The 14,109-nt window shown below is 40.2% G+C and overlaps 2 protein-coding genes across 3 annotated transcripts in view; one reads left to right on the forward strand and one right to left on the reverse strand.

The window, feature by feature from the left end:
- The window catches only part of meak7 (MTOR associated protein, eak-7 homolog), a 514,074-nt gene that overhangs the window by 353,277 nt on the left and 146,688 nt on the right, over positions 1–14,109 (reverse strand). The gene's annotated exons all lie outside the window — the stretch shown is intronic.
- Positions 1–14,109, forward strand: part of LOC114658114 (calcium-transporting ATPase type 2C member 2-like) — a 117,035-nt gene that overhangs the window by 11,239 nt on the left and 91,687 nt on the right. The window contains exon 2 of the mRNA XM_028810161.2: positions 722–835. Within this exon, the coding sequence (XP_028665994.1) occupies positions 722–835 (114 nt within the window). The remainder of the gene's footprint in view (positions 1–721; positions 836–14,109) is intronic.

The raw sequence follows: 14,109 nt of genomic DNA on the forward strand, positions 1-14,109 counted from the left end.
TGTCTCTTGAAGGCCAAACACATACACCAAGCTGACCTAACAATGTGTATTTAGACTGTAATAGAATACCAAAGTCATTGAGGAAATCAATACAAGAACATACAAGTTTCATACTCCATTCCAGACAATAAGAAAACTACTATCATTGCCATTTTACCTTTTTTATGCCAATGTAAGTTGTTGATGAAAAAGAATAATATTAGAGGCACATAATCAACTACAGGAATCCATGTTCTACATACAGTATGTTACTGACGTGCTTTTGGGAATGTGCTTGAGGAATTACTACTTGTTTTTGTTTAATAAACAATGATCATATAATAGCTAAGAGGTAGTAACTGTTGGTTCACTATGAACCCACATTACATGATTTGCAAGTTGTAAAATGTGTACTGCTTTTGGCAGTGGTCCAAGAACTACTGAGCATTTTCTAAGGAATGTAATGTCTGTTTCAAATCTGTAAAATAAATATGATATGCTTAAATTCAATGTATGGTGAGCCAAACAAAGTGAGGCTAAGTGGGACAGTATTTTAGAAAAACTCCACCACTAGTGCACAAGGCCATTAGACTAATGGAACAATTACTGCCATTTTAATAAAGTTTATTTTTTCTGTTACTACTGATATTGCATACCATGTTAATTTCGGTTACTGCTACAGGTTTATTGAACAACATGAGTTGCCTAATCAAACAAATATTGTTTTTTTTTTCTGATAAAGCAGAATGAAGAGCTTGAGGAACTTAAAGTGCTGAAGAATGATGATTCAGTTATCGCAGTACCTGTGAAAGAAGCCAGTTTGAAAAGTATAGAAGAACTAGCCAGTGATTTACAGGTAATATACACTAGTTGTACATTTAGTACTTTGTTAAGAAACCTTTTCTTTTTTACTTATTGCAATACATACTACAATCAAGTGAGCTGGGGTGTGAGTTTGTATAAAAACACTGATATTGTATAGGATTCAATCAAAGGAATTATAAAGTATGCTGTAACCTGGATTAACTTTAAAATTTGTACTGATATACAGAGTTAAGATACTCCTTATTCTATTAAAACTTAAAGTGGCTTGCATTGAACACTGTTGAACCAAGACAGTCATGAACATATAGTACTTAAACTGCTTCACCTATCCTAGTAGGTTATGAAGTATTAGTCTCATCACATAATACATAAGTACTGCAAGAAAAGTGGCATAAAAATTGCTCAGCTATACATACATTCTAAAAGCACTGTAATAGATCAGAGGTACTGGAGTCTAAGAAACCTGAATTTCACCTCCTGTGAGCTGGATCTCCCTCTGGGATTCGTGCCACATGGCCGTAGTGCCGTAACTGACGCTCCCTCACAATGCAGGTAATGTGCCTCATTCGTAATCCCATGAGCAACCAATCATTTGGCACAAAGTCAAACCAAAGGAGTCCAGTCTTCTTCTCAGGTCACTGGATATTGTCCATGTCTCGAAACCATATAGTAAGACAGGAACCACCAGGACTCTAAAGACTTGGACCTTTGTCCTTTTGCATATATATCAGGATCACCACACACCCCTTTCCAGCAACCTCATGGCCCCCATGCTCTTCCAGTCCGTCTACTGACTTCATAGGAAGAGTCACCAGAGACATGAATGTCACTGCCAAGGTAAGTAAACCTCTCAACAAGGTTGACACTTTTTCCACAGACAGACACACTGCTGATGGCTGTGCCTAAGAGGTCATTATAGGCCTAGATCTTGGTTTTATCCAGGACACTCGCAAGCCCAGCAACCTTGAGGGGATCCCACGAATCTGCAGGATGTCCCACAGGGCAGCTCGATCAACTGAGTTGAATGATTTACGAAAATTGACAAAGGCTGCAAAGAAACTCTGCTGATATTCATGTTTGCACTCCATAAGAGCCCTCAGTGCCAGAATGCGGTCGATGGTAGACTTCTTAAGCGTAAAACCAGACTGCTTCAGTCACTGGTAGGTGAGCAAGTGATCACGGATCCTATTGAGGACGACCCTAGCAAGGACCTTACCCAAAATGCAGGCAATCACCCTTCCCTTTCCAGATAGGGACGACAAGTCCCATTTTCCAGTCAGTTGGGATGACGCCAGTCTCCCAAATGGAAGCAAAGATTGCTTACAATAACAGGAAGATAGCTTTAACCCCAGCCTGGAGAAGTTCACCCCGGATACCACAGATCCCTGCAGCCTTTCCTCCCCTCAGCTGGTTCACCACCTGTGCAATCTCACTGAGATTGTGTGGTTCACAGCTAATTGGAGGATCAGCCTCAAGAACCGTGGACCCAGAGATATCCAACATCCTTGCCGGATGATCAGCTTTGAACAATTGCTCGAGTAATCAGCCCAGTGGGTCACAACTGTAGTGTCATCCGTAAGAACCTTTCCATCAGCCGCTCTGACTGCAACTCTCCGAGGAACAGATTCGGATGTGCGTAATGCTTCGATTCCTCTGTAAGCAGGACGTGGATCGCTGGACCACAAATGGTGTGTCACTTGCTCACAGATTCCTCTAACAAAAGCCTCTTTATCTGCTCTAAGAGCACTTGCAGCCATCCTTCACAGTTCCTGGTAATGACCAGAGTTGTCATCGAGCTGTGTGCTGTGACTTCTCTTGATGATATCCAGGGTGCCCTGCAAGATGAAACACCTCCTTCTGGGAACACCGGTAACACCAACACAACCCTCATCAACCTCCAGGGTCTTGTCACGGAAGGTCTCCCACATCACATTAGGATCGACAGTCGCACCCAAATCTGCAAGTTCTTCACACAAACTGCGTGCAGACTCATTAGAAACAGCCTGGTCTTGGAGTCTGGCCAAATCCAGGCTCACTTTCCTAGTAGGTGATAATGTACTGGACCTAAGCTTGATCTTCAGAGTAGCAACAACAAGTCTGTGGTCAGAATTCACAAACTGGGCATTTCTGTAGACCCTGCAGTTTTGCAAGAGCCCCCAGCATCTGCTCATGAGGATGTGATTGATCTCTTTCACCGCACCACGAGTATTGGAGTACCAAGTCCAATGATGCAGCTCAGGGTGCTGGAACCAGGATCCAGCGATTCACAGCCCCTGACCTTTTGCAAAGTCACGGAACATGGAGCCACTTTCACCAGACCCATGGGGACCGAGATAATCCTCATAGCCAGCCAAGTGGTTGCATGGAAGTCACCCATGACCACAGGAGTGTCACCATGTGGGCACCCTTCAACCACTAAGCGAGGTTGCGAATAAAATGTCTCCCTCACCGAGACATCACTCACCGCAGTCAGAGCATACACTGAGACAACAGACAAGGCACCCAGGTAGTGCCGTAATCTGAGTCTCATAATACGCTCATTGAAAGGAGTGACATCGGACACCATCGGAAGAAGCCAATCCGCTACAGCAACACATACTCCCTGAGTATGACAGCCATCAGTGTGACCAGACCAATAAAAGTTGTATTCACCTACAGAGATCTAGTCAGTCCCAGGTCTGCGCACCTCAGAGAATGCCGCCACTGAAATGCGGAGATTATGCAGCTCCTCCGACAACAGAGGAAGATGATCATCATGCTGGAGAGACAAGAAGTTCCATGCGCCTACCCGGATGAGCCACCTCAAATTGACCCGAGTGTTGCCGTGCAGTGGGCAACACCTCAGCACCACACCAGTTCTGATCCCTAACAGGCCTTACCCCATTGGCTCTCTGACAGTTTCGACTCTTACGGGGATGGGGCTCCTGGGGCTTTCCCCCATCCCCTTCATGATGCGAGCAACCTTCCTATGGGTGGCTACAGCAGAGCTACTGCCATGGAGAGCAAATACCGGTCCTTTTTGTCGTGTCATAGTTGTGGAAAGTTTTTTTTTTACGTTGGCTGGAGTCCCAATCCTGCCACCAACCCCCACGATTTCCCTGCAAGTTGGAGGACCACTTGCAGGGCCTGATGCAGTTTAATGTCATCTATATATGTAAAACCCAACGTCTGTATGTCTGTCCGCTTTTCACGAGAGAACTACTTAACGGATTTAGATCAGGCTTTTTTCGAGAATTTGTTTGAACATTCCTGTTGATTTTGTGACTTCTCTCATTGCGCTAAGAATCATAGTTCGCTTGCAGAACTGATATATTCGCAGTAATCCGAGACAGAGACTGCGGGCCAAGGGGAGAGGTAAGCGTGATGTCAGGAGCCGGGAGCTGGGCAGGGCCCTCCTCGCTGTCCTGTTTCACTTCTACGTGGGCAAAGCTGTGTATATATATATATATATATATATATATATATATATATATATATATATATATATATATATATATAGATATATATATATATATATATATGTAACAGGTGTCTGGTCACACTTACAGGTAATCTAACTTAGACACCATTTAAATATCCGACTACACCACCCAGTTTTATTAAGAGACTGGGAACTCTTGAAATTTACTGAAAATAGCACACAGGTTTCTTTAAATTGGGCGGTGAGTAAACACACAATGAAAGACACAACAGTAATTTCAGAAAAAAAAACACAGTAAGTTCTGTTACACAAGACAATATAAAGTACCCTAAGTTCTTGTCTATAAGCCGGACTCATGTATTAGCCGGAGACCAAAAATCATACGAATTTTTAAAATAAAATCGTATCATAGATAAGCCGGACTCATGGATAAGCCGAACATACTATAACCTATAACTAATAGAAGGGAGGGAGGTCAGTGGTCTCACTCGCGCCCATTTAATTTCTTTAAGGGGGGAGAGAGTGTGAGATATTGCCGTCTCTCTCACTCCCCGCATGGCGCGATTGGAGCGGCCGGAGCGCGTTCTTTCTGCTCTGGGCGTCGCCGAGTCAACACGAGCGCGTAGCGGTCATTTAAATTGTGATTTTATATGTAAGCATATTTAAATATATATCGCGGATTTCTGCGGACAATGGGTCTTTTAATTTCTGGTACATGCTTCCTCAGTTGGTTTGCCCAGTTGATTTCATACAAGGGACGCTATTGGCAGATGGCTGAGAAGCTAGATTGCTTACTTTTCTGTCAATCTTGCGCTGACTATCTGTGATCCTGACGTATGGGGATTGAGCAGGGGGGCTGTTTGCACACCTAGACGATACAGACGCTCGTCTAAAAATGCTGAAAGATTATCTTCACGTTGCTATCTTTTGTAAAGCTGATTCCTGAAAAGACATGCTGCACAGTGCTTCGCATACTTAAAAGCTCGAAGGGCACGTATTGATTTTTGACTGAAAAACAAACTCTCCCTCTCCCTCTCTTTGTCTGCTCCTGACTGAGGGGGTGTGAGCTGCCGCCTTCAACAGCTTTGTGCCACGGTGCTTCGCATACTTAAAAGCCAAACAGACATATTGATTTGTTTCTTCCTTTGAAGAGGAAGATATGTTTGCATTCTTTTAATTGTGAGACTGAACTGTCATCTGTCTTGTCATGGAGCACAGTTTAAACTTTTGAAAGAGACAAATGTTTGTTTGCAGTGTTTGAATAACGTTCCTGTCTCTCTACAACCTCCTGTGTTTCTGCGCAAATCTGTGACCCAAGCATGACAATATAAAAATAACCATATAAACATATGGTTTCTACTTCGCGGATATTCTTATTTCGCGGGTGGCTCTGGAACGCAACCCCCGCGATGGATGTATAAGCCGGACTTATGTATAAGCCGATATTCTATTTTTTCATTTTCACAACTTTTTTCCTTAGATAAGCCGCGGCTTATTGACAAGAACTTAGGGTACATTAAAAAGATTAATGAACATAACAAAATCTAAACATATCAGGAACGAATTTCCTTTTTTAAAAAGGAAAACACACAGTCCACACTCTAAAAGTCCGTTAAAAACAAGAATTGGAGGATACAACCTTTAGTGGTGCAGAGTCCAAGTTGCTCACTGTGTTACCCCAACACTTAATCATTCAACTGTCCACGGATGCACTCTGTTCACCAGACACTCGTTTTCCAACAGAAGTTTTGTCAAAACATTGAATCCCTGTCAGCGTTTCTTCGTCGTTCCTTTTTTTCCACTCTGGGCTCCTTGTGTTGCTGTGACCTAGGCACGCCTCATTTCTCGTCTGTCAGCTTTGCTTGGTCCTTTCATGCAGATTCCCTCTCTCGCTGAACCCACATCTGGCGTCTCCTTGTGGAGCTGTCTCTTCCTCCCTGGAAGTGTTGCCGTCCTTGTGCCTCACGTCGTGCCAGCCAGGTACCCTCGTCTGCCTACGAGCCCCTGTGCTCTGTCCGAGTCTCTTGGCAGCGTTCTCAGTGGACTGGCCCCCTGCCTTCTGCTGCCCAGGAGTTTAAATCTCCTTCAGTCCCTGCTGTTGTCAGTCCTGGACAATCAGTTTAATCAATGGCACATCTAAATTTCCTGGGTTTAACAATTAATGAAAACACAAGTTAACAAAATGTATTGTTACCAACCATTAATGAGTACAGATCTGCTGATTAGAAACCAATATTGTCAAACATGTTAATTTCAGGTAAATACAGACATCCTCCAAGGAAGCAGCAGTTCTTTTATCACAACTTGGTACTTGTTTGTATACTCAACCAGCCAGACTTCAAAGCGGTGACTCCTTTGCAAGACAGCAAATACCTACACAGACAACCCTGACACAATCAATAACTGGATTATCCAGGAAATTGAAAAACAAAGTCCCCTTCTGACATCTATATATATATATATATATATAATTAATTAATTAATTAATAAAAAATTAATCACGCATCACAAAGTAGTTTTTATTCCTGAGCTTTCATCCCCTGCCAGGGGTCTTTATCAGAGGATAATGCTTAGATTTACAAGAATCAAAGGCAATATATAGCAAAAAATTACGTGGGGGGGTGGGGGAGGTGGCTAAGACAGTGTGATCAGGAGCGGGGGGGGGGGGGGGGGGGGTATTGTGTGTACAGATTATTTATTATGAACATGTTCTTCTTAAGTTTGCATATACTGGATTTATGTCCAAGTGTCTGTTGATGGCATTCTCATTTGATAGCCAAGATTCAGACATCTCTCTGGCACTTTTAGTACTGGCCTTAAATTTTACTTGTACATTGTCCCAGTTAAATGTATGTCCTGTTAATTTAGTATGCATATAGATCAATGATAGTGAGTCCTTTCTTCTGACGGCGTTGCGATGTTCCTGTATACGTGTTGCGATTCTTTTTGAAGTTTGTCCTATGTATACTGCTGAGCAAGAACTGCATGGAATGCTATAAACTGCGTTTCGTGTTTCTGCTGTCAATTTCTTGTTTTTAGAAATAAAGAGGACCGTGTGCAAATTGTTTGTGGGTTTGTGTGCTATTCTGACGCCTGACTTGGCCAGGAGGCGCGCTGTACCTTCAGACACCTTGTGGTGATAAGGGAGTGAGTGCCAGGTGGTGTTGGGGGGGGGGGGGGGGGGGGGGTTGTGATTCAAGTCGATTGTTTGCTGAGTTTTTTGGCGTCTTCTGTGTAAGCTCCGATTAATGAATGTTTTTGAGTATCTGTTTGAAGTGAAAAGATGGAAGAGATAGCATCTCTCATTCATTTTTGTTTCCTTCATATTACAATGGGTGTGGACTCTTCTGAATAGAGTTTTAACACCCGTTTATGAGATACCGGGTGGTTGCTGGTGAAGTGTAATATCTTGTCTGCGTAGCATTCTTTACGGTAAACACTTGTGGTCAGGGTGGCGTCATTATTTCTTTCGATGTAGATGTCCAGGAAGCTGATGTGTCGGTTAATTTCTTTTTCCATTGTGAATTGGATTGCAGGGAATATTGTGTTGATGTGGTTGTAGAATTCATTCAGCTGGTCATTTTTTAGTATTACGAATGTGTTGTCTACGTAGCGTATCCAAATTTTGGGTGTGAACTGGGATAGAGCCACGTTTTCAAATAGCTGCATTACCAGTTCCGCTACAAGTCCTGATAACGGCGATCCCATTGGCATGCCTTGTTTCTGAGCGTAATATTTGCCGTTGAAATGAAAGTGAGTTTTTTGGCAAAGTGATATTAGGTGCATTATGTCTTTAATGGACAGTTTGGTTCTTGTCTCTATGGTGGGGTCGCTTTCCAGTCTCATTAATAGTGTTTCTGTGGCCAGATGAATCGGAATCATGGTGTATAGCGACACAACGTCAAACGAAACCATGCTCTCATCCTCGGCGATGGATACATCTTTCAAGCGCTGTAATGCCAACTCAGCACTGTTCACCAAATATTCTGAGTCATAAATTAAATGTTTGAGTAACTGGACAATGTACAAGTAAAATTTAAGGCCAGTACTAAAAGTGCCAGAGAGCTGGCCGAATTTTGGCTATCAAATGAGAACGCCATCAACAGACATTTGGACATAAATCCAGCATATGCAAACTTAAGAAGAACATGTTCATAATAAATAATCTGTACACCCAATATCCTCCCCCCCCCCCGATCACACTGTCTTAGCCACCTCCCACACCCACCCTCCACGTAATTTTTTGCTATATATTGCCTTTGATTCTTGTAAGTCTAAGCATTATCCTCTGATGAAGACCCCTGGCAGGGGATGAAAGCTCAGGAATAAAAACTACTTTATGGTACATGATTCATTTTTCTCCCTTTATGGATCTCCAGCTGCAAATATATATGTGCGTGTGTGTGTGTGTGTGCGTGTACGTGCGTGTGTGTGCGTGTGTGTATGTATTGTTTTGACACCTTAGTACTTTTTTAATTTCTTAATTTTTGTATTTGGCAACCAGTTTTTAAGATTGTATAGATTTATTTGTTTTTTCTTTGTGCCTATTCTTATTTGTTTTTCTTTTCTTCTAATTTTCTCTTTGATAGTTTGTAAAGCAGTTTGAGCTACATTGTTTGCTATATAAATGAATGTTGTTGCTGTGGTTGTAGTTGTTACTGTTTTTTTTTTACCTTTTTATTTTTGGACTGGAGCCCTGCCTCTACAGTTTGAGGCCTCAGGACAAGCAGAGACGAAAAAAGTAATGTGAAAGAGAAATGTATTATAATATATTTCACATATTATTAAATAACAATATTGGGCACTCTTTATTCTCCTTCCATGTCATATAAAACGGTTAAAATATATATACTATGTGTTGAAGAGTGATGATGTGTTGTGTGTTGATTAGCACAAGCAAATAAGAATTTCAATTCAGCCTGTTCACATGACAATAATGAGTTTATAAACTCTGTGATACGAAGAAACAAGAGACATGGCAAGGTTTGTTGCAGCCACCCGTATAATTTGGTATCCTGGCTGCAAAAAGTAAATGCTTTAAGACTGAGTCAAGTTTACAAGACAGAATCCAAAACAGAACTGCATTCCAGTGAAAAGGAGTGAGGCTTTATAGGAAATCTGGGGGAATTGATGTCGTCCTCGGGGCCGGGGCCGGAAGTGATGTTGTCCTCAGGGCCGGGCCGGAAGTGATGCCGTCTTGGGGGGCGGGACCGGAAGTGATGTCGTCCTGGGGGGCGGTGCCAGAAGTGGGGTGTCCCGAGTCGAAGCAGTGACTCTTGGTGGGATTTCCCAGGAAAGGTCTGCAGGGAACTTAGAAAGAGCGTTAGTGCACCCCTCCACCCCCTGGGCAGATGTATTACCATTCATCTCCAAGCCCTTCAGCTGCCTCCTATACACACATGTGTGACAACTCATAAACACAGTGCATTAACAAAGTAATCAGACCTCTTTGCTTTATTCACATTTTGGTATGTTGCTGCCTTAAGCTAAGCTCATTTAAATTTATTTTTCCCTTATCAAGCAACACTCAATAATTACAAGATTTTAGAATTTTTTGCAAATTTATTAAAAGTAAAAAAACTGAAATATCACATAGACACAAGTATTCAGGCCCTTTAATTAGTACATAGTTGAAACATCTTTGCCAGCAATTCCATTCTGGAGTCTTCTTTGGTATGACAAGACAAGCTTTGTACACTTGAATTTGAGGATTTTCTTCCATTCTTCTGTGCAGATCCTCTCAAGCTCTGTCAGGTTGGATGGAGATCATCAGTAGACAACTATTTTCAGGTCTCGAATGAAATATTTGATTGGGTTCAGGTCTGAGCTCTAGCTGAACCACTCAAGGACATTCACACAGTTGTCCCTAAGCCTCTCCTGTAATGTCTTTGTGTGTAGGGTTATGTGTGTAGGGTTATTATACTGTGGGAAAGCGAACCCTTGGCCCAGTCTGAGGTTAAGAACTCTACGGAGCAAATTTTACTTAAGGATATCTTTTATACTTTTCTGAATTTGTTGAATTCAAATGTGATTTGTTTGGTTGTGGCCTTCTCCCTGTCCATTTTCTTGTGTGATTCTTGCCTTTCTCCCTTGATACCCGCTATCCACAAGATGTTTTCATCCACAGGATTGCCTACCACTGGTAACTGTTTGAGTTTTACACCACACTCTGGAAATCATTGGAATGGTTGTTTGTACAAAAGCCCATGACAACAGCTTTTTTGAGGATTCTAGAAACAACGCACCCATCATAAACAATCTAAGGTTACTTGTTCTCCCCGTTCCAGCATACAGTTAAACACTAACCCATGTTAGAAATGCTAGTCTGTCTGAATTACATTGTGACACACACTGATAACACCTTATATAAAATGTGTGAAAGCTGGGGGAGAAAGAAAGAGAGAGAGAGAGAGTGGGGGTGATTTATTGTTGGTAATGAACCTGCAGCTTTTTTTTTTTAATAAATGAATTACAATGAAAGCACATTGTTAAAAATGTATGTTAAATTTATGCTTTAAGCTATATGCATTGTTTTGACTTACTGCAATATTAAAACTGGAATTTCAGGAACAAGATGGGTGTAATTAGAGCCAGAAGAATTTTCTTTCTGTAAGAGGGTGGGGAGAATGCATTCTGAATTTGATGAGTTTCACAATACTAACCAGGCCTTTTGAGATATAGTTAACAGTTTGTTAGAATAATTTGTTGCAAGCAGAAATATAACAATGTGTTTTTGTATGTTAAATCAATATTGTCCATATGCTTGTATTGAGGGATTATTTTTTTCAAAACAATGGATAAATGCAATGGCATTTTGTTCATTTGATACACTCTCCAAACTGCAAAAAAAAAAAAGAAAGAAAGGATTATCTCCTTGATAAAGGCAGGTAAATATCAGATGACTTCTGAGGTGAAACAAGTATTCATTTATCTGTATTTATGACGAATATGAGTTGTGTAAAGAGGTAAAAAGTTTCATATTTCAGTGTCTTATTTCACCTTGTTGTATGTACCGTAGGGTGAAAAAAATGTTCACTCATGCTAAGTGGATGTAATTTGAAAGAGAATATCAAGCTTACAAGAATCATCTGGTATTTCAGTATGTAGCTGTGTTTAAAGTTTTGAATGTATTGTAATTTGATGTCATGAGACACCTTTGTGGATGAACTGTCTGGTTTTTTTTCTAAGGGTTAAGAAATGGTGAAGTATACAATGATACTGTATGTTTTATGGGAGTGCCAGTATCATGTCTAGCTATATGATAATGTAAAAACTGAAAAAACTGTTACAAGATAGTTCAGTGATGTCATTAGCCTCTCCTTGACAAAAGAAATATCATTTTAGTTTACATTAATAAGATGCTAATATTTATCTGCTCTGGTCAAGTGCTAAAAATCAATGTTTAGGTTTGAATATCAGAAAATTTTGACTGGCATTTAACAGAGTGTAAAGCGTTGCGATATAAAGCCATTTTGTTTTTTTTGTAGTGTTAGAAAACTGGCATTACATGAATTGAAAATTTTCCAATAGCAAATTGTGTACATGACTCCACAATAGGCAATGACGTAATCCTCCTTGTTTCCAAAGAAAATGCAATCCCACAGTTGTCCCACACATTCAATGATTTAGCTTATAAAGTGAAGCCAGAAAGAGTGTTATGACCTCCTGCTTATTATAACAAGATAGGAAATGTGATTCAATTAAATAATTGTAGTCTTTCTTTGTGCATGCCTTTTGTGAGTGTGATTCAGTGTAAAATGCGTATGTATGTCTTTTTTGTGGGAATATTTTAATCTTAATTCAAGTTCTAAGTATTTTTTAATTATATACTCCCATTGTTATCTAATTATTTATTAGTGCCGCGGCTTTTCAATCAGGTCAGTAATCATTATCACCCACTAAAAAACACCAGCGCGCCCCTAACTTTATGATGTGTGAAGAATCAGAAGTCTCTGCTATAACTCACCAAAGCAATTGGATCATTTTCAATCCAGATTTGAAACTATAATTCATTACCTCATATATTTCTATCATTGATTGTTAATTGTTTTTTGTTAATAAGACTAAAACACATGATAATTGAGATTTCATGACATTCATCTAAATATTTGAAATTTGTTCTACTCCTGAGAAGCACCTTACTGCCTGTTGTTATGGAAGGCAGGAATGTGCTAGCATCCAAGCTAGGTAAATATTATCATCTATTCCAATGGGAATGCCCTTATAATGGATGGATCATGTGGATGGATTTGCATCTCGGCTAAAATGGTTGGGGTGCCCTTTCCTGGTCAGGAAATCATTATAATGCACAGACACAGGGAGATTGCCTCTTGGGGTCATGTGTTCCTAAATACACTGTGGAGGCAGCCTATACTCCCTCTGGCATAGCTTATTTTTGGACACTATAAGGGTTTCATGAGAGTCACAGATGGGCAGCCCTCTTGGGATTCATTGGTGGTACAAGAGGGACAAAACATCTTAATAACATAGTCATACATTTCAGATGTATGACCCAAATTCAGGGTGATAGGGAAGATAAAACCATATTATGTCAATATTTATAAATCATTTTCTTAATATTTGTGTTTCTTACATACTCAGAACACTTTCATTGCCAATATACAAAATCATTATTTTTCTTACAATACAACTGTAATGAATCCTTTTTTTTACATTATTCTGTTTTTAGTAATGTGAAAATAACAAACTCGGTACAGCAAGCTTTGCACTGACTAATAAATCACTGACTAGTAACAGCAGTATGGAAATTCCTACTTTTTAAATTGACATTAGGATTTATTAAAAAAAAGAAATTATGAAATTTAAGTAAGCCCTCAGGTGGCATGGTGGCGCACTGGGTAGCGCACTGGGTAGCGCTGCTGCCTCGCAGTTAGGAGACCCAGGTTCACTTCCCGGGTCCTCCCTGCGTGGAGCTTGCATGTTTTCCCTGTGTCTGCGTGGGTTTCCTCTGGGTACTCCAGTGTCCTCCCACAGTCCAAAGACATGCAGGTTAGGTGCATTGGTGATTCTAAATTGTCCTGTGTGTGTGTGTGCCCTGCAGTTTCAAATTTTCCTAGAGAGAGGTTATTTCACGTTGCGTGTTTTGTCTGTTTTCCTCTTTCAATCATCTAATAGCCGCTTTTGATGGCAAACTGATCTCCAGTGCAAGTTACTGAAACACCAGCAGGGTCACACATTTGGGTGGGAACTCACTATATGACATCAGGGATTTACACAAATTTTTGCAACACAAATTCACTTGACGTGCTGCTTGAAGTTCAGTGGTCTTTGTAACCACAAAGTAAAAAAATATGCAAGCAAGGAAAAACAAAAAGTAACACTATTACATGTAAATTTAAAAATTCAAGATGGAGTCTGTTGTCTGTGAAAGCTTTTTCAGTTACTTCTGGGTTTGGTTTTTAACAGCATAATTTTGTAAATACTATTAAAAAACAATTAATGTACTGCAGTAATGAATGTACAGTATTGTAACTACATTCTATTATCAATGTTATTTTTCAGTATGTTGCAAAAATATTTAATAAACAAAAATATGATATATGTCACTTTGATGAAGGAAACAAAAAAAAACTTTAGAATGCTCCATCTTTCAAAACAATTAATGAAGTCTCCAAGCACACCTAAATAATACATAATAATAATAATAATCCCTGTAGCACTGTTCTTCTTTGCTATCTTCACTGTGATTTAATATCTTCCATGTCTTCTGGGAGGTTATTTTATCTTAGTATGAAAATTTAATTGATATATGAATTCAGAAAAATAGCCATCTTAGTTTCAGTATATGGCACCATTGCTGTTCATAATACACTTTATCTGTTGCTTGCCCATTCCTTTGCTTCAGTTTATGAATTAAAATGATT

This window comes from Erpetoichthys calabaricus, chromosome 9, assembly GCF_900747795.2.
Source record: "Erpetoichthys calabaricus chromosome 9, fErpCal1.3, whole genome shotgun sequence".
NCBI classification, from domain to species: Eukaryota; Metazoa; Chordata; class Cladistia; order Polypteriformes; family Polypteridae; genus Erpetoichthys; species Erpetoichthys calabaricus.